The following is a 25,904-nucleotide window of genomic DNA, read 5'->3' as shown; positions in this document are numbered from 1 at the left end:
GGCCATCCGCTGTACCAAAAGTGATCAACCTGCTCGTTTATTACCCGCACTACTCCCGTACTTGTACAGTACAGTCTTTGAAAACTTAACCACGTGCAGTAGGACATGCTAAGTGTCAATCCTTTTGTCGCCCAATAACCTAGGCTTATGTTCAACCCGTTCACGCGGTGTGATTGGTCAATTTTGACAGTTTCTCAGTTGCTGATTGGTTTAGAGTCTTGCGGAAGAGTAGAGGAGGAGTGAATCAAATATGAGATGTGTTCGGTTATTTGAGAGTCATTGACGACAAATCTGGACCCTACCAGTTCAGGTAAACCCCCCCCCCCCCCCATCCTACTAACTTTTGTTCCAAGTGCTTAATTCGCTTCTGTATAGGTACAGATTTTTTTTGTATCTGGGTCCTAACATCGGCCGACCGAATGTCCCATTCGTGTAGCAGCGAAGTGAGTGGTGCAAAGTACAGCTCACCGTCCCAGTGTGAGTAACGGTGTTGTTTATCTGAATGTGTAATCATGACTGTTGGAGCGGAAGGTAATAATGCTACCCAGATGAATTACAGTATTTTATAATGTAGAATTATCATTTGTTATCGATCAAGCGGAATGCCAACAGTGGACCGCTATCCGTAGCATATCAACCGCTAGCTTATGTTTTGGCGACCAATGTTAGCGACCAGGGATGACGTTACCAATGGGACAGGATACCAGGTGCCCTCTGACCTGAATGTAGAGAAGGTGGTTGCCAGGGTTCCGATTTTCAAACGCTCCGCTATCACAAGAGAAGCACTCAAGTTAAACAAAACAGTGTTTTCCAGACTGCACTGTACTCAATTTAAACATTATGCAACAGTCACCCGTAGGTTGTCAGGGAGGTGGAACAACGAGCTGACGTTGCTCATTTAGAGGGGCTAAGTATTGCATCAATATTGCATATTTTTGCCACTACCGTTTGTGATAAGAAGGTCAGTAAGGCAACACCTCATGGGGTGCAAATCATGCCAAACTATTTTGTGATAAGAAGGTCAGTAAGGCAACACCTCATGGGGTGCAAATCATGCCAAACAATTTTGGCTACTAGGGTGGAATATGAGCTAACCCCTGCTTAATTCACCTTTACAGTAGTGCTGTACACACGTTCTTATTTACTTTTTGCTGCCATTTGATCGCATCACGAGGTCACTTAGTCTCCATGTCTTTCTCCATGTCTTTGCGTGGACTGAAATGCTATGTTCTGTCCTTACAAGTACAAGCGGTCGTGGGTGTCCCATATCAAGTGCACATCTTGTTGGTTCAAACACTCAAGTCTGCTAACTAGCAAAACATTACACATCCCAATGAATGTGCATCACGTTACGTAGACATGTTTATGTTTGCATCTTTTCCGTACAGTAGTGTCACTGTCAACACGAGCTTTGTTTCAAAGAGAACAAAAGATGTTGGCGGCTGTGGAGGGAGGCACTGCTTGGAGGCAAGAGCTCTTTGTAGGGCAATAAGCAGACGTCTTTACTAAACACACAGGCATGTGAAGCCAGAGGTACACGTTTATCATTCAGATTGATGCTTACCTGTGTGAATGTAGTGTGTGCAGTGGCGGAGGTGGATGGCGGTGGGGGTTACAGTGGCAAGCTACACACACTTTCATTTGAAACCTACAATCAAACATAATGCACAGCCAAATGACACAATAGAAGTGCACTTTTGGGTTTGGATGGTCACTTCCCCCAAAATAGTAATTGCAGGCAACGTCTACTATTGATTTTAATTAACTGACATCTGTTGTCATTTGGATTAACTGCAAGGTCAGTTAGATTTCACTGCAGTACTGTATTCCCGTTTCTTGTCTAGATGGCACAACTCTTATCAGACACGATTACAGTAGATACACTAAGTGCTCGCACTCTACCACCTTTAAAGCTTCTTCTTTGAGGGATAATGGCAGACAGATGAAGCCTCCTCTCTCGCTGTATTGCAGCAACATCCTGTCTGGTGCGTTATTTTGTCACTGCATCTTACTTCATGCAACATGACATTCCCCCCAAGCCTTTCAGTAATTCAATTTGCTCTCTACACGGCAGCTCAGTGACATTTAACCATCCGCTGATGATCAAGATTCAGCAGGAAGTGCATCATGCCTGTCTTGCAGCTGATGCCAGCCTATGGCGTTGGTTCGCGTTGAGTACTTGCAAGTACTGAATGCAGGCGAGGTTAGTTCACTATCTGAATGAAATTGATACTACATTTGATTATGCCATTTTTGAGAGGAAACAACATTGGCAGAGGTCATTGGCTGCTGTCAGAAAAATCCACTCGATGTCCTTATTGGTGTGCACAAATTGATTTCAAACAAATCCAGTCCAGTGTTTAAAACATCTTTCAGTGTCTTTTTTTTTCCATATTAGCTATTTCCACCCTTTTGATGCCTTCAAAACGTTGGCTTCAATTGAAACGGTACATTTTATTTTGGAGAGTAAGAAAAGCCATCCCTCAGAGTGGTGGGGAGGGGAGCTACCATCTGGATGGGTTTATTATATGTTATAGAGAATGGTGCCTGTGTTTCACATATGAGCCGTAGACAAAAGCCAAGCTCAGTGTCCTCTGGTTCCAGCTACTGCCAAATGCAATCCTTTGACTCCTCTGTGTCACTTGCTGTCATTGCAGAGACTTGAACTTGAGATAAAATTTTGTTACGGCAATTTGACAGGCAGTCGATGTAGGCAGCAGCTCTCAAATACTTTTTAACTCTTATTCAAGCCCCCTGGCTAATATTCTCTTGGTTGTCTGTTCTGTTGTTTACATGGTAGATGTTCACATTCTCATATTGGTCACTGCACAGAGGATAGGCTTTGATAAGCAGAGAAAGATTTGGGCATCGTACTTTACACGATCACTGCACTGTAATCATTTTGCAACAATAATGCTTCCCATGATTTTTTTCCAGTGGCCTTTTATGGATCACCCCTATGAAGAAACAGAGTTACAATGGGACAGAGTACCTCGGAACAAAAGGTCCAAACAGAAGCTCCAGAGGTTGGTTTGTCATGCAGTGACTCTGGAAATGTTTTGTTGTTGTTTTGTCCAGGTAAATAATTGTATATTGCACATAGCTGACATACTTTGTATTGCTGCCTATGTTCTCATCATCTGTAAGCACAACGCTCAGTATCCAAAGAGTCCGGCTTTGTCATTTGCTGCATAATCCTTTATCCCCTCACACGTTTATCAGTATCTCCTTAAATCAGACACTTAGTCTCATTGACCGGAATGCTACAAAACCTGTGCTGCCTCTTTTTGAAACAAGATTAGTCAGTTTTGATGTTACAGAGACAAATGTCTCCTTAAAACTGGAGAAAAGAGTGATTTCTATGCGTAGAATCGCTTCCTTTTTGTCCTCTTCTTTTTACCTGATTATTTTTGCTGATGGTTGGCCTCCAGCTTCCACCCATGTTCCAAAAACGTGCACATGAGCTTCATCTGTGTTTGTCTGTCGTGAGTGTGTGAGCCTGTATTCCCTTTTGAACGTAGAGCTATGATACAATTGCGCTGCATTTGGAGCAGAAACCTGGCAGTTTCTTTGAAACTTTTTTGGGAGATGCATGTGTGAGTCGACAAGGTAAACTTTGAGATGGTACAGGAACCTGATTAACATGTCACCCCACTGTTTATAACAGGACAAGTTTCATGACATCAAGTCCTTTGTGGAGGAGGAACTCCAGACCAGCATGGTAAGTGTTGTGAGGAGGTTTTAGTAGCCCTGTTTTTACTAAGGCTGACGATATAAAAAGTTTTTTGTTTGTTTGTTTGTTTTGCTTCAGATGATGGGGATTGTGATTGGTGCTGGCGTTGCCATTGTCCTTATTGCCATCCTCATCTTCTTCATCCTGCGGCGGATCCACCTAAGAAGTCAGCTGTTGCTTATGATGCTTTTCTTGCCTGCGCTTACAAAATCATGAAGTCACGCAAAGTTACAACTCGTGTGTTTTTCTATCCATAAGATATTTTCTTGTTGTTGACAGACCTAGAAGCACAGGAGGCTCCCAAGTACCGCTTTCGTAAAAGAGACAAAGTCATGTTCTATGGGCGAAAGATCATGCGTAAAGTAAGCTTTGCTTTCTGGAATTTAAAGTCTCAGGAATCGTTCCTCTCATATCACTGTTATTTCTCAAAAGGTCTCCCAGTCTACCTCCTCGCTGGTGGGTACAACGTCCTCCTCTCGACCACGCCTCAAAAAGAAGCAGAAGATGCTCAACATTGCCAAAAAGTACAAAAAGGCTTAGTATCATAAACCACAACAGTGCTCCTCTGACTTCTCATCCCGAGCCGTCCCCATTTGCAGGATCCTGCGCTTTAAGAAGGAAGTGCCTACACTGCAGGCCAAGGAGCCTCCTCCCTCCGTACTGGAGGCAGATCTTACAGAATTTGACGTGGCCAACTCTCACCTTCCTTCGGAGGTGCTCTATATGCTTAAAAATGTCCGGTAGGTTGAGCACAATCGCACAGCTGATTTGAATTAAATGCCTCCTAAAGTGAAGTCTCATTGTTCGCCTTTTCATTTGCAGTGTGCTTGGCCACTTTGAGAAGCCCCTCTTTCTAGAACTCTGCAAGCACATGGTGTTTGTACAGTTCCAACAAGGGGAGTATGTCTTCAGGCCCGGCCAGCCAGACAGCAGCATCTATGTGGTTCAAGATGGAAAATTAGAATTGTGCCTTACTGGAATGGTATGCGAATTTTAAGAAATGTTGTCTATTGCTGCTCAACTACTTTTTGCCACTCTTCAGTCAGGGTGAAGTGTTACTTCCCTGCAGCAAGAATGCGATGGAAAGAACGTAACACAGAGAGCTAGCGGGTTATGGCGGAGGGTTGTTTGCTTGCCTCTCAGCTCAGACGTCAAAATACATTTTGAATGTTCATTCGGCTATTGTTTACTCTTTTCTTCCAGGATGGCAAAGAAAGTGTGGTGAAGGAGGTTTTCCCCGGAGACAGTGTCCACAGCCTCCTTAGCATTCTGGATGTCATCACTGTATGTTTCATATCTGACACGCATGTGCAGAAATACAGACACATAAATCCATGAATGTTGCACCATAAAACAAGTAGATTAGCTTCATGCTGCTTTAAATTCCTTCCAAGATGACAAACATACTGTCATATTTATCTTGTAATTACAAAAATTATTCCTATGATATGTTGACATTCATTATATTCAAACTCTTCATACGGTATGTACAGCATTTTGTTGTTGTTGTTTATTTCTGTCTGTCCAGGGCCACCAGAAGCCTTACAGAACGGTGTCGGCGCGGGCTGCTGAGGTCTCCACTGTTCTTCGTTTACCAGTAGAGGCCTTCCTGTCCATATTTGAGAAGTACCCCGAAAGCCTAGTGCGAGTAGTACAGGTGAGGTTTGTTCTCTGTGGTTTTAAAAGTTTTAATTCCTTTCACAGCATTTGCAATAGCTGAGTATCGTACCCATGTTTTCATGTTTTATTTTTGTTGTTGTTGTTGTTGTTTTAATCGATCCAAATTTGTACCTTCTTTCAATATAAGACTTCGTACACCTGATGTGTTTTGGATGAACTCATTTTTCAAGCCTCCATCTTTCAGATTATCATGGTTCGGCTCCAGAGAGTCACAGTTTTAGCCCTTCACAACTACCTGGGCCTGACAAATGAACTCTTCAGCCATGTGAGTTCATAACACACGCGCAGGAGTGGGACTGGGTGATTATGGGAAAAGTAATAATCAAAATAAGTGATTGTTTTGAGAAATATTAAAATTGCCATGAATAAAACCAATTATTCATTGATTTCAAAACTTAGTATTTATTCAACTACTAAACTTAGCCACTCAAAACTACAGTCTTATACTCATGCCCATTCATTGAACACTTTATACTCTCAATTCTTACAAGTACAATATGCCCTTGTAATATTTGTCTTTGAGTATTGTTATATTAGCTGTGTGTATGTATTGTGTTGTGTATTCGTTTTTTTGAATGAATATCACTCCCGGAAGTTGATGCAAATCCACATTAGCATATCAATGGCGTTTTACATTTATTTTAGCATGAGCATTGGTGATTTATTGATTTATTTTTTAAACAAAGGATGAGAAACAAATGAAATGTATTTAACATACTTACTGAGTTTAGTTTTACAGTAACCTCCAACTGGGGTGTCATTCAAAATCAACCTATTAAAGCAGGCATGCAGTGAGGGTCGCATCACATACACGTCACACGCCTGTCGTGCAACAATAATAATAATAATAATACATTTTATTTACAAGCGCCTTTCAAGACACCCAAGGACACTTTACAATAACAAAAAACACAAAACAATACGGGTTGAGCAGCGGCAGCCAAAACGCGCCAGCGTTCACTCAATCCGGAAGTCAGAAAGAAACCACAAGGGAGGGAGAGGGGGAGAAAAAACCCCACGCTTGAACTACCCTCATTTTGAGGATAGTTTGAGTGAGGCAAAAAACTCCTGCACAAGCATATGACAGTTACAACAGGTCACAAGACATAAACAATGAAGACGGTGAAACAAGGGAATGTATGAAGGAGGGGGTGATGGTGGGGGACTAGCTTCCGTGCATACTTTCATCAGGGGAAGGTCGAGATAGCAGATGTTGTTTTGGTAGCAGGCTGCCCAAGAATTTAAGACAGCCTTGAGTCCGTGGCTTATGTCTCTTTCGTGGCGTCGACCAACCAAATCCGTGATTTCAGTCAATATTTGAGCACGGATTCCAGTTTCTCCAAGTTCTTGACCATCTTGCAGAGACGCTCCAAACCGCAACAGTTTGTGGTTGAGCACAGTCCGAGTCTGAGTGTTGGACATCCGCGCTATGCCATCCTTAGACCGGCAGCCTCTTCACTTCCAATAGAGCCGCTCCTGTCGGTTGAATTTTGTAATAGATCAGGAAACTGCTAACACCAAACAGCAGCATACCTGTTATCGGAAGGCCGAAAATGTAGATGTCATCCACATCCTCAACGGACAGTGTTGACAGGCACACCATTCTCCGCTTTCTCCAAGGATCTAGGGTGTACCCAGCAGCAAAAGTCCCCGAGGGGCAAGTAGGCTCCCCACTGCCTGCTCTTCTCATCGAGAAAATTTAGTCGATGACATCGAGAGACCAGCCAATCAATTCCATGTTTGTTTTTAGGATGAAAATGCGACAGGAGGCTAGGAAAAGTCAGACAAAGACAGCACATGGACTGAGTGGCGAGCAGGGAAGGGTGGGGGTGGGGGTGGGCGGGACAGGAGCAGAAAGCAAAAGCGTCCGCCTTCGTCGAGAGCCAAGCAAGAAGACAACCATGGTGCATGCAGGGTGCTTTGACATTTGAGACACAAATGTTTTCAAGATGGTGAAAAATCAAAATTTGTACATTTTGTTTTCATGCCTTGCCCTACTCGGGCGCACTGTACGCATGAATGTATCATTATTATCCATGACTCAAGTGCTAACTTCGCTGTCTGTCTCCATCTATCTCGCATCATTTGTCTCACATACACACGATATGACAGGAATTGCATCCCTCACGTCAGCCACCTCCATCTCCTCACCCAACCCGCACCAGTCCCATCCGCCACGGCAAGCGCTTTGGCAGCCTGACAGTGCCTGAGGAGCAACGTGAAGCTGTCATAAAAGGTGACTTAGCCGGTAAGGAAATGAGACTGAAGGCTTTGAAATGCATTTCAAAGACCATCAAATACTAATATGTGATACAGAGAAAGTCAATTACCGGTACATATTTATGGCTTTACCCTTTTTGTTTTCCTTTTACATTTAATCTTGGTGGCCTATTCACTTGTCCTCTGTTGGTCTATATAATAGGAGATCAAGCCAAGGATGGAGTTACTCTGAGTCGGACCATCTCTATGCCCGTGGATATTGCTGGTGAGGTGTTTTTCTTTCATTTATCAATCCGTCCATTCTCTCCAGCAGTGTTTCGCAACCTGTATTGAGCCTAGGGACATCCATCCATCCATTTTCAACACCGCTTACCCTGAACAGGTCATGGGAGGGTGTTGGAGCCTATCCCCGCTGACTTCGGGCCAACGGCGCACTATACCCTGAACTGGTTGCCAGTCAGTCGCAGGACACATATAGAGACAGCTAAGGCACATGCTGAGAAAAACCTCATGGCACACCACCTAAACAAGAGGTCACAAAAAGCATATATACTCAAGTCAAAACGACCTTGTCTCTGACTTGGCATGAAATCTGGGTTTGTTAATTTGAACACAATGCAGTCAGGAATTGAAAAAAGACGCAAAATTAGGTGTAAAATATATCTATGTACCTGATGTACTAAAATGGATAGATGGATAGGTGCATCAGAGGCCAAACAATTTCTGTTTTTGCCTTTCCCTTTCGTATAGAACACAGCAAAGTGGACCACTGCTGTGTCCAAAGTGGACGGCCTTTAATTATGAACTGAAATGTTTCATGTGTACTTCCGTCAGTGCAGGTTTACAGAAAGGTTTGAGATCAGACTTTGACATGGCATATGAACGGGGACGGATCTCTGTGTCTGCAGAAGATGGCAACACCCCACCCAACTTTTCTCGGGTCAGTGTGCAGTACTTTATACTGTTTAAACAGTGATATATTGTTGATGTTATTTATTCTACATCATAAACTTAACTGGCTGCGTGTACTTACCGTGGAGCTGAGTCACAGTGACAAGTTAAGGAGTCCTTTCCGGTTATCAGTGAATAATCAATTAATAATAATAATAATAGATTTTATTTATAAGCGCCTTTCAAGACACCCAAGGACACTTTACAATAACAAAAAACACAAAACAATACGGGTTGAGCAGCGGCAGCCAAAACGCGCCAGCGTTCACTCAACCCGAAAGTCAGAAAGAAACAAGGGAGGGAGAGGGGGAGAAACCCCCCCCCCCCCCCCCACGCTCGAACTACCCTCATTTGAGGATAATTTGAGTGAGGCAAAAAACTCCTGCACAAGCATATGACAGTTACAACAGGTCACAAGACATAAATAATTCGCGCATTAGTCAAGAAACGGCATCGTGAACAGATTTGAAATAGCCCGTAGTGTCTGCCCAAGTCTTTACGCGGAGATGGGTAAGCAGAATTGTTCTCTAGTTTTGGTTTGCGATGTGGAATGCTGCTGATCTCCAACAACGTATGCACGCGCCCTGTGGCATTCGGTCATCGGCACGGTATTCTGATTCAATGACTTTTTCATTTGAAGCGCGTGCTTCACCACTTGTTCAAACAACTTGAAAGTGTTCTTCGCAGCAGCCGGAGCAGGTCGATTACAGACAAAAAGGGAAGCGGAGTGCAAGAAAGCCTGAAATTCGGAACAGGCAATAGAAGCGTTTGAAATCCGAGACGAGATTCGCTAACAGTTCTTTGACACTCTCAGAGCCGGTTTAACCCGGATACTTTCCTAGCACAGCCGTGCAGATGAAAAAATGCATCCGGGTGCCAAGTTGTCAGCCAGCCTTTGAATTTTCAATTGAGGCTTATTAAACATTGTGCGCATCATGACAGTCTGTTTCCCAGGACCAGCGGGAGAGGAAGGTGACAGTGGATGAGGTTCCTTCGGGGATTTACTTGTATCCAGAGGAAGAGACGGGGGTGGATAATATTTTCACAACTGTACCCTGTCGATCCAGTTCAGCGTTGTTTGAGGAAGCACAGAAAGAGGTCCTTAAGCTCATGAAGATTGAGGTATATATCCGTAAAATTTGGGATTTCCCCATTGAAAGTGGTACCAGTAATGCATTCTTGAGATGAAGGGAACTGATTTAAAATCTCATTTTTCTACATGTAAAATTTAGCATTTTTCAGGGGCTTCCCAGCTTTTCACGTCCACGGTCTACTCAGCTCAACTCAAATGTATTTATCTATAGAGCACTTTAATTAAAACAACCATTGCTGAACTCAAAGTGTTGTCTATGGAGTGAAAATCAGTGTTGTACAACAACAAAGCAGGAAACAAACCAACTATAAATGGAATTGAGGGGGGTGTCAACAACATCTTTTTTGCAACGTGCTTTTGAAAATTCAATTTGAGAAGCTGACAGGTTTACAGGAACTGTAAACCTATGGATTAAGAAATACATCGCCAATTGACATGAGTCACCCTGCAGCATCTACTTCTAGATTATAATGCTGAAAGCAGGTCATTCAGGCCCCCTGTAGAGGTATCGTCCAGTCCACTTTTATGTGGTGAAAAATGGGAACTCACACTCACAGACAGAAACGTTTGATGACAAATTCAGTCTAAACCAATTCCATTGGTGGTTTATCCCAAAATATACACCCGTATGAGTAACGGATTCACTTTCTAAGCATAAGCGTTGATGGAATCAAATCAATCGATTCCTCAATAAGTCTGATCGTGTTCCATTTGAATGTTTATTGTTCCTTTTTACTTATTCATGCATTGATTTTTAAAATAAATCCTCATTATCCCAGGACCCCTCTCTGTTAAATGGGAAAGTTACTTTACACCATGCTAAAGCTGGAGCTGTCTTGGCCAGACAGGGAGATCAGGTAAGTATCGCAATGCAAATACAGTATTCTCTCTTTAGTTTGAAACGCAATATAGTAAATAAAATAATGACAAGCACGGGGAAACAAAATCATATGATGCTTGCTTTCTTTTCCCCTTCCTCTCTTCACACTCCAAGGATGTGAGTCTGCACTTTGTTCTGTCCGGATGCCTGCACGTCTATCAGCGGATGATAAATAAGCAGGAAGCCGTCTGCCTGTTTGTGACCCACCCAGGGGAGATGGTGGGACAGCTTGCTGTGCTTACTGGGGAGCCTCTTATTTTTACCATCAAGGCCATACGGGACTGTACTTACCTCAAGATATCCAAATCTGATTTCTATGAGTGAGTAATTTTGAGCATATAACGTTTGACAGCAAGCATACAAACTGGTCTCCTGGAAATATACCGCCTGATGGAGTCCTAACAAGGGAGCACTAATGTGCAGTTATGACTGTAACAATTCACATATAGTCTTCGAAAGCATTACTCAAATCTTGATCGGAACAGCAATTTAAAGCCTTCATTTTCCTTTTCAATGATGTGATTGCACTGCTCAGGATTATGAGGGAGCAGCCCAGCGTGGTGTTGAGTGCAGCGCACACTGTGGCCATCCGGATGTCACCATTTGTCAGACAGATGGACTTTGCTATTGACTGGATGGCTGTAGAAGCAGGTAGAGCTCTCTACAGGTACACTTGTCCATCTTTTTACCGGTTTGCATGCATTACTACCATCATGGTTTATTCGATGGCATAAATGTCAGTAACTAGAACATATATCACGTACCGTTGTGTCTATACACATACAGACAGGATGATCAGTCGGACTGCACATATATCATTCTCAATGGACGTCTGCGTTCAGTCATCCGCAAGGCAAATGGCAAGAAAGAACTCGTGGGGGAATATGGAAGAGGAGACCTGATTGGAGTGGTGAGAGGTTTCATACAGTGAACTTTTGGATAGTAAACAGCAAGGTGCTGGAACAAAGTGCCGTGGATCCTCGAGTTACACGTCTCAGTTTTAAAAATTCGGGTTATGAACAAAACTGTCATAGCAAAATTACCTCTATTTTCGATATAATTATGAACGGTCTTACCATGGCCGAACCAATGGATCTATGTTGGAATTCATCTTGCGCAGCGTATCCATCATTACCAATGTGCATAACACATTGGTGTAATTGGAAACTGGTGATATCCCTGCGCGGCTTAAACAGAGGAATCCGTTCCATATGTAGCCAGAACTGCCACTTATGTATCCTTGATTCCTCCATAACAAATCTAATAGCCGTAGTGTTTGATAATGACGTGATGAAAGAAGTCAGAAAATCAGGGATGGAGCTTTTGAACTTGAACTTTTGCCAAACACAAACAACTCATGTAAGAGTCAGAATTGCTTCTGAGAGGTTAGGAAAATGGTATTTTGGAAGCGTTTGTCATAAATGAGCAGAAAGATCTGTGCTCTTCATCTCGCGTTTTCTAACCGGGCTATGGATCTGTCGTGTACAGTACTTGATTTTTTTACTAGATAGACACATGAAAGCACTTGTGAGTCATTGCGTGAGCGAGGGAGTCAAAAAAAGGATAAAAATGATCCAGAGAATTATGTACAGAATGAATCTTTTACACGACACTGTGATATCCCACTTTTTTTTTTTTTTTTTATAAACAGAAAAAGACATCTCCTTGAATTGGTATGCCAAAATCAACCAATGAATTAGAAAAGAAACAGACATAATAAGAAACACTTGAATCAGACCTTTTTCATGTGATTAGGGCAGATGACGTTTTCAATGGAGGAGCTGTAGTCCTCTTCTCCCCTTTCCCCTCCTCTGGTAAAGTTAATGAGCAATAAATAGTTATCATGTTTTTTTAGTGTTTTATATCTTCATAATAGTGTTTTTTCACTTATTTCTAACCATAAATTAAGCAAAACTTAATTTCCATAGGTGGAGGCATTAACCAGACAGCCGCGAGCAACGACTGTGCATGCCGTAAGAGACACTGAATTGGTCAAGCTGCCCGAGGGAACACTCAACAACATCAAAAGAAGATATCCTCAGGTTAAAAAAGAAAGAATATATCATAAATATTTATTCCAAAATGTATCTGTGTTTGTACTGAGGCTCACTGTTTGTGTTCAGGTGGTGACGAGGTTGATCCACTTACTTGGCCAGAAAATTCTGGGGAACCTCCAACAGGGTCGAGGTCCATTCTCAGGTGAAGCGCTCATGATGAGGATCATGAAGTGTGATTTGGTGTACATTTCCCACTTTTGACAGTGAGTGACTTAAGATTTATCCCCCTAACGTTTGTCCCTTGGCTCACTTGGCAGGCTCAGCCCTGAGTCTGCCCAGTATGACCACAAGTGCTGATGTAACCAACCCTGCCAGCAACCTCTCTACTGTGGCTGTGCTACCAGTATGTGATGAAGTGCCAATCAATGCATTCAACCTGGAGCTCAGCCACGCCCTCAGCGCCATTGGTAGGACTCCGTGATTTTTGTCTGATGCAATTCCTACTCATTGATTATTTGGATATTCCTGCTTTATGCTTTTCTCACCATAAAGGGCCAACTTTGCTGTTGACCAGTGACATCATCAGAGAGAGACTTGGAGCATCTGCCTTGGACAGGTTAGCATCATCTCATTCGTATCTTATTTGGCCTCATCGTCGAAATAACCTTTGGTGCTGTTTTAATTCTCATATAGTGTACGTCCCAATGATTCTTCCTGGAATTATAGTCTTTTCTCATTGCCTTTATGTGGGTACGGTAGCAAGTAAAATTCCCTATTCCTTTCTCTCAGCATCCATGAGTACCGCCTGTCTGGCTGGCTGGCCCAGCAGGAGGACCTCAATCGAATTGTCTTGTACCAGACTGACAACAGCATGACCCCATGGACTCAGCGCTGCATTCGTCAGGCAGATTGCATCCTTATTGTTGGACTGGGAGACCAGGAACCAACACTTGGCAAGGTTTGAGTCACGGGAAGAGCCCTGTATTTGCAACAAGGCAATTTTTCACGTGATATTTCCAATACGGATGCTCTCTTCTTCTATTTTCCCCCAGTTGGAGCAGATGCTGGAAAACACAGCAGTCCGTGCATTGAAACAGCTGATCCTTCTTCACAGAGAAGATAGTTCAGGTCCTTCCAGGACAGTCGAGTGGCTTAACATGCGTAGCTGGTGCTCGGGGCATCTTCACCTGAAGTGTCCTCGCAGGGTCTTTTCCAGACGCAGCCCCAGCAAACTGGTACAAAAGACCAACTAGAACTCTTACAGTATACGTCACATACTGTAGTTTTTATTCCTGAAGCTAGTGGAACTGAAATGTTGTCACACGCATTTAATGTGTTTTGCAGAGAGAAGTTTACGAAAAGGTTTTTGAGAAAACAGCAGATAGACACAGTGATTTCTCTCGGCTGGCCCGAGAGCTGACCGGAAACAGTATAGCTCTTGTGCTGGGAGGTGGCGGAGCAAGGTGAGCCAATGAGATGAGATGTGTATCATGAACCCTGTACGTTTGCAGCATCTTGATGTCCATGTGGTTCTCCTCGGTAGAGGTTGTTCTCACGTGGGTGTAATTAAAGCTATGGAGGAAGCGGGGATTCCCATTGACATTGTTGGTGGAACGTCTATTGGATCATTCATTGGTGCACTGTACGCTGAAGAGAGGAGTGCTGTCAGAACCAAGCAGAGAGCCAGAGAGTGGTCAAAGGTGCGGCACTCATATTCATATTATTCAGAAATTGTAACCGACTGCGATGCATTGTCATTTCTTATATACTGTATTGTAATTTCTGTCTTGTTCGACTGTGTCTCATGGTTTTATTTTAAGCATGTTCGCGTTCGCTCCTTTTTTATACAGTACACATTTCAGCAACATTTATAACATCCTTGGACTTTTTTTTTTTCGTCCATTTTTTTTTTGCATGTTGATTTTTATTAATTTTTTAAATTCAAACGTTAAAAAGGCACTTGCATGTTATGGTGGTCGATGATTATACACAGCATGTACTGTTTATGGGCCAAGTCTTATGATAGTTGTTGAATATGGTGTACATGTCTTTTGGTAATTTAATAGGCCATGAACTCAGTATTCAAAACAGTCTTGGACCTGACCTATCCCATCACCTCCATGTTCTCTGGCTCTGCATTCAATACGAGCATCTACAAGGTTTTTCAGGACAAGCAGGCTGAGGTGATATTCAGTGTACAGCACTTAAATACATTAGTGTTGGAGTAGGAAAATAACGCGGAGTCAATGCTCATGGCACCATTTGTATCTTCAGGACTTGTGGCTACCGTATTTCAACGTCACTACAGATATCACAGCATCTGCCATGCGTGTTCACCAAGATGGTAAGTGGCAGCCGATTCAATGATGACACCTGACCTTCATTCCTTTTTGTATTTTGCATTCAAATTCGAGACAGTTTAGGGCATCAGATTTTTTTTTCTAAAAAAAAACTGCGCTCAGCAACAGGTTGATTTGTGTTTACAACACAACTCAAAAATAGTGCTTTGGTATGTACTTTCAATAATATGGTATTTTGAAAAATATGTCAGTCCCAAGTCGAGTAACGTACTGGTTGTTATGCCGTCATCTGCCGGAGTTACTGTTTTTCTTTTCCTTGGTATGAAAAATCATAGTGTGACTGGCATGCTTTCAGTTTTATATCTAATTGTCGCACACTCATAACAAAATGTAAATGGAATTATAGTAAGAGATACTGGTACACTCCGATAATGCACAAATTCCCTCGATGCTGTTTGTAGGGCGCCACAACCAATGCTTTGTTTAGATAGACAAACAAAAACAAGGTTTGGATGTGTTTCTCTGCTTGTACATTTATTTACATTTGCGAATATGCATCTTCACTAAGAGTGGTTAAAGTACTGCAGTGCACTGCCCTCTTCACCCCACACATCCAGTGTTCTATAGAAGATGACTACTGTGCTGTTTTGATTTTTTTTCCCCCTTATTGTTGAAAAGAATTAAAAGGTATTTTTGGAGAGTTATGTTTTACTATATAAAGCATGCTGGATATGAGGGGTTTACAGGCCAGAGTGCTCCAAGCCAATGTGCTCTATAATATTGAAATAGATGTTTGCATTGTGGCATGTGTATTAACCGCTGAAGCTAAGCTTTTCCCTCTCTGTCTCACTGTTCCCGTTTACTTGACCAGTTTCTGTTATTTCTATTTCAGCTTGGTTATTTTTATTTTATTTTTTTTATTGCTTACTTTCCTTCCCATTTTTATTTCATCAGCGAAGTTGCTATTCTGTCATTGTTTTTAAATAGCTGTGTTTCAACGTAACTACAGAGAGACATCACAGAGCTGCTCATCAACTCTTCAGAGCAGAACTAACCTATTCACAGTCCCCTTAATGCCTTTTAGTTGTCCCATGTCCATGTCAGCATGTAGGATCCAGAACACTCCATCCTAAGCTTTTCGCTCTAAAATGGCATCTTACCATGTTTCCTTCACTCATTCAATTTCATTCCGGGCTTTCTGTCGTTATACTTGTGTGTGCCTAACCCAGCAATAGTGGTGTGACATTTAGTAGTAGGTTTCTTTTTTAATTTGGAGAGGGCAGGGGGTGGGGGTCTCCATTTCATGTTTTTTTTTTTTCATCTATTGAGATTCTACAATGTGAGATTCTGTTACCATTACAGTTTGAAGATTGCAGTGGAGGGCCTAGTGATGCTTATTGAAGCGTTGGACTTCCTCTTCCTTTCCTCTTGTTGCTGTCCTCCTCCTATTTTCTTTCTCTCGCTCTACCGTACTCACTTTCCTCATTTCCTTGCTTGTTACCTAACAATGCTAATATTATTCATTATAAGAACTCAAAATCAACTTGGCATTCAATTCCACATACTGTATTAGATAATACACTGTGGACTGACTCATAGGCTGTGTTTGGGTTTTATTACTCTTAAAATAGGCACCGAATGTAATAGTGTAAATGTGATCATTGAAAGTGAAAAAATTTACAGTTTTAGATCGCCTTAATGATATAGTTGATCAACACATTGCCATTCATTCATGTGCATGTCAACTTCCTGTCTTCTCCTCTCACACTTTGTCTCTCCTTCTCTTTTCCACCTGGGACTTTAAGTCCAACCCGTATTTGATGTGTTCCTCCTCCATCTCAATCTCCTGACAGGTTGCGTCTGGCGATATGTTAGAGCCAGTGCCTCGTACACCCCCTATTTACCTCCCCTCTGCGACCCCAAGGATGGCCACTTGCTTGTGGACGGTTGCTATGTAAACAATGTCCCAGGTCAGATCTTAAAACGCCCGCACACCCAAACTTACCCTCAAAGTCGACAAACGGCGGCTCGGCTATGGTTTCCCTCTCCGTTCCTTTACCTAACTAACCCCATCCCGACCAGCTAGACTTGTGGAGCCCATGGTTTGGAAGGAAAGACAATGTTTATTGATGTGTCGTTTGGATTGTGCCCACCTTCAAAAAGTAATGGCCAATGGGACATCTCATCCTCTTCAATTAGCTCTTCAATTTACATTTGTCTTTGGATACATTTTCTCTTGACAGAATGGGCATCTACGGATCATAGAGTTGCATGATTGTTTGCCTGCTTCTGGCCTCCTGTTTGTGCTTTGAAATTTCTTATTCATATCTGAATTTGGACTGATAATGCCAATGCTTTCATGAACACACGTTATCCCAGCGGTTTTCAAAGTGTGTCCCGCATATCTCCTTTGTAGGGGCGCGAGGGACTTCAGGGGAGTAGCAGCAGTTTGAGAAGATGAAAGAAAAGATCATTTTAGAGTTGGTTGCTCACTTCAGTTTCAGTATGTTGAAGGCTTGGATATGTAATACTTGGATGTTTGGATGATTTTTGCCTCTTGAGATGGGACATGGTGTTGGTCGAGCGCCCCACCCCTCGAGATTTTTGCTTGCCTGTTTATGTGTGTGTACTGTAAATGCTGTGTTGTTGTATCGGATCTGATTTTGAAAAACTCTAATGCAGCTTTTGCATTTCAATAAAAGAAAGGGTCGTTAAAAGGTGGGCGGTAAAGTGGGCTAATGGTCCGTCTTGCAGTTCTGAGGTTTGGGTACGAATTTAGACCTTTCCGTGTGGAATTTTCATATAGTCATGTGCTGTGTGGGTTTTCTCCTGATATTCTGGCTTCCTCCCACATTTCCAAAAAGTCAAGTCAAATTTAACTTTTCTAGCACTTAACCGCAGAAAAGTCTCAAAGGGCTTCCCATGCCCACAAAAACATGCATGTTAGGTTCATTGAAGACTGTAAATTGTCCAGCGAATGCGATTGTAAATCATTGCTTGTCTACGTATGCACTCTAATTGGCTGGCGATGAAAGCATGGTGTTTCCTGCCCTTCGGGCGTGAAGTCAACTGAGATAGATTCCAGCTTACCCATGACCCCCAATGAGGATGAGTGCCTTAAGAAACTTATTGTACGTATGGTTCAAAGTTCATGTCCACGATACAGTGCCACATTTATTTTGATATTTGCTTTGATATTCAAGCATAGCCAACGTAGATACTGTTGACCACTTTTGCACCCTTCAAGAAGAAGTATAGCCCTGCACTGTGTTTACATTGCAATGTTATTATGGCTTGGATAACTGCACCTGCCATCGGGCTGAAATGTTGTCTGTCTTGTTTCCCCATGAGGCGTTGTTTGTTTTTTTCTTGGCACCGTTTCATTTCAATTCATCTCTCAGTTCATCTTCACCTGAAGGAACATTGTGATTGTCTCCTTCAGCAAGCCTGTCTCCCCCCCTGGCTTTGCTTGCGTCCATGTGCATGCCACTTCTGGACACGTAGATTCAATGAATATGTTGTCATAAATGTGCTGGGTCTCTCACTTTGTCTTTTTATTTCAATTGTTCCTTAGGTATTTGGGAATAAGTGTTCTGGATCCTGCCGTTGCCCATTTGTTACCTGTGGACAAATTGAAAACCCTGCAAAGATAGCTTTCAATGTCTTCCCCATTCACAAATACTTAAAAGCACAGTTGCACCCTGGCGCATCTCTGCTGTGCTCCTTATCCTTCCAACCCATGCAGCCCCCTGTCTGCTCCTGCCCCCTGCTGGCACTGAATTGTTCTGCAGAATTGGGCAGGCTGGTTGTTCCCTGGCACAATCTTCAAACTTGTCTCAAAACAACTACGTCTTGACCATTGACTTCTTTGTAGCAGCAGATGTAGGCCATCATTTAATTTCACACTTATTGCTGCTTGGATATTTTAAAAGTAAATCCACTAATGTTGAGAGACGCAGTCTGGAGATTTGTCCAGTCTTGGTGCTCTGTGATGGCTGCCATTTGCCTCATACCAGCCGCACAAGTCACAATGCGTCTGTGTGCTTGGTAATGAGGTTTGTTTTGGTGTACGGCAGAGTGTAAAGGCGAGCAGAACTACAGTCCCAAACTTTGCAGGGATCGTCTCACCACCCGTGACTGATCGCTGCCTGGTGTTGGGGTTGTGGTCTGAATCAAGACTAACATGAATCACTTAGCGGAAATTGAGATGTTATTCCCCCCACCCCCCAACCCCCTTCCTCCTCCCTACCTCCGTCCCCGGTATGCCAGGCTCTCTGTGGCGCTATGTGCGAGCGAGCATGACCCTATCTGGGTACCTGCCGCCTCTCTGCGACCCCAAAGATGGGAACTTGCTTATGGATGGTGGCTACATCAACAATCTGCCAGGCAAGTAAAGGTGGTACCCTCTCTCAATATCCACCAACCTCGTGGCCCAGAAGGATGGGTTCAAGTGGACTGAGGGAAACTTGTTTGGTGCTTTACTGTGAACAAATGTGCACAGGATGGGTGAGTATGTGAGTATTTTTTATGCTAGGCAGACCACTAAGATCAGAGTGTACAAACCAACTTTCCAATGGGTCCAATTGAGCCCAATCGCTGCTTACTGAAAGTACATGCCAAGTATGTTTCAAATGTTCCATTTTAGAAAGACAACTTCACACTTTTTATCTGGGCTGCACCATCCATTACTAGGTAGAAAGTCGTCATTCCGTTTTTTTTTTTTGTTTTTTTTTTTTTTTTGCTGGTACTGTTCTGATCCAAGCCACTCCGCAAAATTGATCTTTGTCCGTTTTGAATACATTATCCTGCACATCTAAAAGATGTGATGGTTTGCGTCCACCGACAGACAACTGCTATGGATAGTGTGACTGTGAACGCACCCTCAATTTAAAAACACTCAAAGACAATCTTTGTCAGACCCATTTGATATGGAGAGTACACTTTGCTCTTGGCCACTGCACTTTTATACAAACCGATTGGGAGTGTTAGTGGTGCTATGTAAGTATTACTTTGGACCTGATGTCTGCCTCATCAGCTAGTGTCAGATACTTGGAAAGTATTGGACGTTTCAAGTTGATATCGTTTATCACTTTTTACTTTTAGACATGAAGACAAAGTGTAGTTGTGCAAAGTCCAATTAATGCAATTGTAAGCATGAATAAAAACATTACTCGTCTTTCTTTGACCGGCTGACACTAGTTTATTGACACCAGGACCTTGTGCCCTCAGTTGAAATTTTCTTAGAACAGAGCAACACTGTTGAAAATGTTCTATGCTCATTTGGAATGTATTTGGAAAACTGTGACATTGGTCTTGTGTCAATCACAGGGAGTTATTACTCGGCACAACATATTGTACTAGTCTTGCTCTGTTCCGAAATCAACCTTTGTCCCCATTTCAACCAGAGTAAAAATGAGTTGAGTTTGCCGGTCCGCAAATCCTTGTTTAAAAAGATCCATTACATCTCGGTGTGGAAGATGTGTCGAGTTTCTGAAGTCCAATATGTTATGAAGATGAAAATACGTTCTCAAGATTCTGTGTCATCCTGATAAAACAGAGCAGCCACATTTCACAAAGCTCCGCGCTGGGAATCATGTCTCGATAGTTGTCACTGAAGCTTGTGAATTATGGCGCTCTGCGGGTCCAAAAATTGATCCAACAGACTTGCAGTTTTGTAAAATCAGCAGCCCTTTATTGATCAACTATAGGGCTGCCCTCTCCCCGAGATGTGTGATCAATCAAGAGTATTTATGGGCCTTTTTGACACTGGATCAGAGCGTTGCACTTTGTGTTTAAATGGCAATAACACCACCACAATGTCGATGCCCAGTTGTTTACCTTGAGTCCGTTCATGAGAAAGATGATCATGCCCATCTCACTTCTGTGTTCTGTGTATTTATTTTCCAAAAATGTCCACATCAGTTAGTCACCAATTGACTTTAAATTCCCTGCCGGAAATCATTTTGGTGGTGTTAGTTGATTTACTTTGGGACGCTAGAATGCGACTTGTATTGAAGGAGTCTTTATCTCTTTATCTGCGGCTCGATTCTGGTGTTTGTGTTGCGGACATCACAGCGGATATTGCGAGGAACATGGGCGCCAAAGCAGTCATTGCCATTGATGTGGGCAGCCAGGATGAGACAGACCTCTGTAACTATGGCGACTGTCTGTCTGGCTGGTGGTTACTGTGGAAACGAATCAATCCTTGGGCCGAAAAAGTCAAGGTGCGTCTGGCATGGCAAGCATGACCGTGATGACCATGATGAATGCATAACTTCTATTCAGCGTGTTCCTGTGACGAACTACTTTTGTGTCAGTTTTACAGTTATTGTATTGTAATTGTAATCTTTACATTATCTAGGTGCCAGACATGGCAGAGATCCAGTCTCGACTTGCCTATGTGTCTTGTGTGCGCCAATTAGAGGTGGTCAAGAAAAGTGCTTATTGCGAGTACATTAGACCGCCCATTGATCGTTTCAAGACCATGGACTTTGGCAAGTTTGACGAGATTTATGTGAGTTGCTTCATAAGACTTTTCTCTTTCACTTTATGTACCAATGTGAATGGGAACACATCTTGGATAACTGTTTTGACCTGTTCACGTAAATATACAGGGCCTTGCAAAAGTGTTGACACCCCCTTGAACTTTTTGACCTGTTCCCACATTTCAGGCTTCAAATAACCATCCATTTTACAATCCACCTATCCTCACAAGGCTCGCTGGCGTGCCTGTCCCAGCGGTCATCGGGCAGTCGGCGGAGGACACCCTGAACTGGTTGCCAGCCAATCGCAGGGTATACATACAGTAGACGAACAGCCATTTACGCTCACACTCGCATCTAGGGACAATTTAGAGTGTTCCATTAACCTGCCATGCATGTTTTTGGAATGTGGGAGGAAACCAGGGTACCTGGAGAAAACCCACTCAGGCACGGGGAAAACATGCAAGCTCCACACAGGAAAGCTGGTGCCCGAATTGAATCTTGTACCTCTGCACTGTGAGGCGGATGTGCTAGCCAGTCGACGACCATGCCGCGGCTGCAAACATTCTTTTTTTGTGTGTGTCAGGTATCAGAATACTAAGTAGGTCACAATTGTGGAGCGGAACTTTTTTACAAATAGAAACCTGGAAAGTGGGATTTGCAAAATGATCTGCCCCCATCAATCATTAAGGTCAACATTCAATCATTCAGAAGCTAAAAGAGAATGGAGACATTTGGCTGCACTGAGAGAAAAGGGGATGAATAATTTCCCACCTCCTACTTTTCATGTTAAAAAAAAATGCTTAAAATATTGTGTAAATTTTGTTCCACTTAACGATTGTGTCCCACATTGTGTTGAGTCTTCACAAAAAAAAGAAAAATACAGCTAGACAGATAGATCAGATAGGCAGTCTCCAGCACATCCGCGACCCTCATTAGGATAAGCGGATTAGAAAATGGATGGATGGATTTATGTTTGAAACCTGAATTGTGGCAGAAGGTAAAACAGTTCAAGGGGGCTGATACCTTCACAAGGCACTCTTTTTCGGTTATGGCTAGTATTGTTTCCTCAGATATATCTAAATCATCTGTGATCATACATCATCACCGCTATTGGGCATTTTAACCGCAGCATTTCTCTTTCTTGTTGTTACAAACGTCTCCTGCTTTTTCAGGATGTGGGCTTCCAGCACGGTAAACTGTTGTTCACTGGCTGGGCCCGAGGTGACATCATTGAAAACATGCTAAGGGACCATCGATCTGCTGACTACAATGACAGCAAAAGAGTTGATGTGAGAGCCACAAGTACCACTATGAGAAATTTTACTTGATCGTTAAATGTTTAGAGCGTCGAGCAAGTGTCCAACCATAAAACAAACACTTCTGTGAAAAGGATGCTGGCCCAAAAGCCTAATAACTGCCACAATAGGAAAATATTTTGTAATACAAGTAATATGCTGCATGTGTGTGTTATGTGCATTATTTTTTGACGAGGCTTTTCACGATCTGGGTTTTTGGAGCCGATCACCGATCGGAAAAAAAAAAAAAAGACTTGTTAATTTACAGTACAATCGACCCCCACTATTTGCAGGAGATTGGGACCGGGTCAGCCCACGAATAGCCAAAATTGGTGTATAATTGACACCCACTGAAATACATTGGAAAAACATGAAAATTCTCTGCAAAATGCTAATACATCTTCAATACACAGAAAATGCATAGGGGAAGCTCTCCCTCACCCACCTTAAAATAAAATAAATAATAATACTGTATTGGGCAAAATTCAAAATAATCCGACTGCATATTCTGAAAATTTTAGGATTACTAACTATGGCAGCACATAACGTCCCTGGAATGAACAAGATTTTGTTGAAAGTAATGTCTTATTTTGTGGCTCCAGTCAATCACATTATTGATTGATCTGCAAATTGTCACATTATAATGACCACCGATTTAGCATAAAATGCCCATATCTGCCGATCCAATCCAGCCAATCAGATCAGTTTAAAGCTTTTTTTTCCTTTTTTTCTTTTTTTTAATTCCTACAATATTCGCCATGAATGAATCAAAAAAATGTGTGTCCCAGTCATGCACATGCCAAGGAGCCGACTTCACAGACCTTGCAGAGATTGTCTCCAGGATCGAGCCAGTCCAAAACTATGTTTCTGCTGAGGGTGAAGTATTCATTCTTTATTCCATTTTTATTGTTTGCACTGTTTTTTTTTTTCTTTCATATTTTAAACACTTTTCACAGTTCACCTTCAAGATCTTTTTTTTTTTTTAAACTGGTATAATAAATGAGGGCTTACTACTTTGACCAAACATCATTTATTGAAATATAGCAGAACACGTCCCTGACATTTGATGGATGCAGGTGGGTTCAGCCACTATATAATTTATCGCCCTAATATCGCTTCTAAATCTTTCCCTTCAGCGGAGGAGTCAGACTGTCTGACGGAGTATGAGGAGGACGGGATAGACACTGTGAGAGAGGAGGAAGGACAAGAGGAGGAAGAAGAGGCAGAAGACCCAGAGGACCAGTCCCCTGGAGAGTGGGGACCGAATGGAATCTTCCAGACTGTGAGTACACATTTTCATGTCCTGTTTCAAAAGATGAGTTGTTGGATGTGACATACAGTGGGTCTTCTACTCTGAAGTAGTAGTAGCGTACATTTTTGGAATTTCTCCAAGTTCGATATAAATTTGTCATAAAACAAAAGTCTGATCATCCAAATCACAGAAATGAGCAAACAACTCTGGGCGCAGTTGTCTCTTGTCAGTCTCTGTGTGATCCATAGAAACGTTTTACTGTGCAGGATGAGGAGAAATCAGTGAGGCGACGTCGGAAACTCACCAGTGACGCCTCCGAAGTCTCTGACTGCTGACAACAAGCCACAGTGGAAGATTTTGAAGTGGATCATCAAGGGCCCCCCCCAAAAAAAATAACTCAGATAATGTGCTCCACGCCAGATTTTTCTGGAAATACTTTGTTTGTTTTCTCTTGAACTCATCCTCAAAGCTCTCTCAGTCATGCTCCGTATCAGTCACTCTGATCCCAAAAGAAGTGGCTTTCTCTGTCTGTTCCACAAGAACTTCAGCAGGGTTTTCAAAGATGGATTTGAAAGAGGCCCACTTACTCCATGTTCTGTTTTCCTCAAACCCCAAAAGGACTCCACTGCCCCCCCCCCCCTCCCCACCCTACCGCACCCACCCACACACACACAGCAGTGTTTGGCTATCAAATGGCCAAAAAGACACCACAATTCATGCTTCCAGGGTATTAATATACGCTGTGCGTGTGTGAGTCTGCATGTGTCTGAAATTTGCAATAGTAGCAGAACACTGTAAGGTGGATGTGTTTTGGGACTCTGGGAAGGATGAATGCTCATATTGACAAAATGACATTTCCAGTTGCACCAATCATGAAGATAGTAGATGAAATAGATCCTGGAAAGTCAAGGACGTGAAAGGAACTTGAAATTGTTTTAAAATGTGTCTTTTCAGGAAGTACAAAAGCAGCAGCAAGCTAGTGTTATTTTAATGTAATTTATTTGAAGACGAAAGCACAATGGCAGCTTGCTTTTGGTAGTTGTCAGGGAAGAGATGAGAGGATGAATGTGTGATGGAACTTTGAATTGATTGTGCTGCTGTGATTGATCCAAGCGGTTTGGATGATTGTGGGATGCAGCCAGCGTTCCAACCCAGCCCCCCTTTTGCCACACAGTGTCCATTTTCATTTTGACTGTACAAAAACGCCCTGTCACTTCCCCCACCAAGTTATGCTCACCCCGTAACAGATGTGATGTCACTCTGTACACCCCCATGTTGAACTTATTTATCACAGTCTCCACTCAAAAGCACCCCGAGTAAAAAAAAAAAGAAGCTCCTAACTGTAATGATTTGAACTTGCTTGTGTTGATATTCCTCGACTTACGGTACATCAGGTGTAGATATCTGAGGCTTAACTGCAGAAGTGACATCCAAACAAAAGTGATGTTAAACATTTGTACTGTTTATTTAAAAAAAGATTTAACTTTATCTCTTAACTACTGGATTTTAATTGCTTTTTTTGGGGGGGGGTACATTTCTTCGATTTATGGTGGTGGTTTTAATTGATTTAGGATGGAAACCGAGAGAGGGACAATATTCTTCGCTCATCTGAAACATGGGTTCCATTAATCCTCCACATTGGGAACCCAAAGCGGCAAACCTAAGGAAGCAACTTAAAAATAATTTAGTATTATACACATTGGGGGGGGGATATTGTGCATAATGGCACATTGCAGTTTATCTTGACTGCATGTTTCTGCTTCACCATTGTTTAAAATGAAAGGTGCTTGCCTGCAAAGAGCCGTTATTTGTATCATGCACAAGACTTCAGCTTTGTTGCAATGAGATGACGGTGTATTATCTGGTTTTCTTGGTGATCACGTTTTTCAGCGTAGTGCTGATAATAAAAAAAACAGCAAAACACTCTTTGGGCAGTGAAAATATGTTTGGGTAAGGTGGGGCGGGGGCCGTTAATCTGACTAAAGAGTCAGGTGTTCAGAGTATTGAAAGTGTAAAAT

General features: G+C 42.5%; 1 protein-coding gene across 8 annotated transcripts; it reads left to right on the top strand.

Moving 5' to 3' along the window:
- Positions 1-220: 220 nt before the first annotated feature.
- On the top strand, positions 221-25,809 carry pnpla6 (patatin-like phospholipase domain containing 6). Of its 8 annotated transcripts, XM_086119315.1 has the most exons (38): positions 1,652-1,985; positions 2,075-2,203; positions 2,938-3,026; positions 3,668-3,721; positions 3,812-3,899; positions 4,013-4,095; positions 4,166-4,257; positions 4,333-4,473; positions 4,556-4,715; positions 4,937-5,017; positions 5,262-5,390; positions 5,598-5,678; positions 7,526-7,661; positions 7,836-7,898; positions 8,473-8,573; positions 9,527-9,706; positions 10,457-10,534; positions 10,672-10,877; positions 11,093-11,224; positions 11,344-11,467; positions 12,486-12,599; positions 12,681-12,756; positions 12,872-13,021; positions 13,107-13,170; positions 13,344-13,512; positions 13,607-13,789; positions 13,899-14,017; positions 14,098-14,254; positions 14,621-14,737; positions 14,829-14,898; positions 16,708-16,824; positions 19,124-19,240; positions 20,930-21,078; positions 21,216-21,368; positions 22,512-22,628; positions 23,423-23,510; positions 23,771-23,916; positions 24,153-25,809. In XM_086119315.1, the coding sequence occupies exons 3-38, from the start codon at positions 2,979-2,981 to the stop codon at positions 24,219-24,221; spliced, it is 4,152 nt and encodes a 1,383-aa protein (XP_085975441.1). In that variant the 5' UTR covers positions 1,652-1,985; positions 2,075-2,203; positions 2,938-2,978; the 3' UTR covers positions 24,222-25,809. The 8 variants fall into 8 exon arrangements, with proteins under 8 accessions (XP_085975438.1, XP_085975433.1, XP_085975439.1 ...); XM_086119311.1 differs by lacking the exons at positions 1,652-1,985; positions 2,075-2,203; positions 19,124-19,240 and adding exons at positions 246-310; positions 376-477; XM_086119309.1 differs by lacking the exons at positions 1,652-1,985; positions 19,124-19,240 and adding an exon at positions 264-310.
- The last annotated feature ends 95 nt before the right edge of the window (positions 25,810-25,904 follow it).

The sequence above is a fragment of the Hippocampus guttulatus genome, chromosome 9 (assembly GCF_054856545.1).
Source record: "Hippocampus guttulatus isolate MCC_2025c chromosome 9, RoL_Hgut_1.0, whole genome shotgun sequence".
Classification (NCBI taxonomy): domain Eukaryota; kingdom Metazoa; phylum Chordata; class Actinopteri; order Syngnathiformes; family Syngnathidae; genus Hippocampus; species Hippocampus guttulatus.
Note: the sequence above shows the minus strand (reverse complement) of the source record. Positions and strands in the feature narration are given on the sequence as shown.

Coding starts and splice junctions, on each gene's coding strand:
- pnpla6 (XM_086119315.1), top strand. CDS start 2,979: ATGGGACAGAGTACCTCGGAACAAAAGGTCCAAACAGAAGCTCCAGAG. Junction 13,171..13,343: donor GGAGCATCTGCCTTGGACAG/GTTAGCATCATC, acceptor CCTTTCTCTCAG/CATCCATGAGTACCGCCTGT. Junction 19,241..20,929: donor CTACATCAACAATCTGCCAG/GCAAGTAAAGGT, acceptor CGGACATCACAG/CGGATATTGCGAGGAACATG.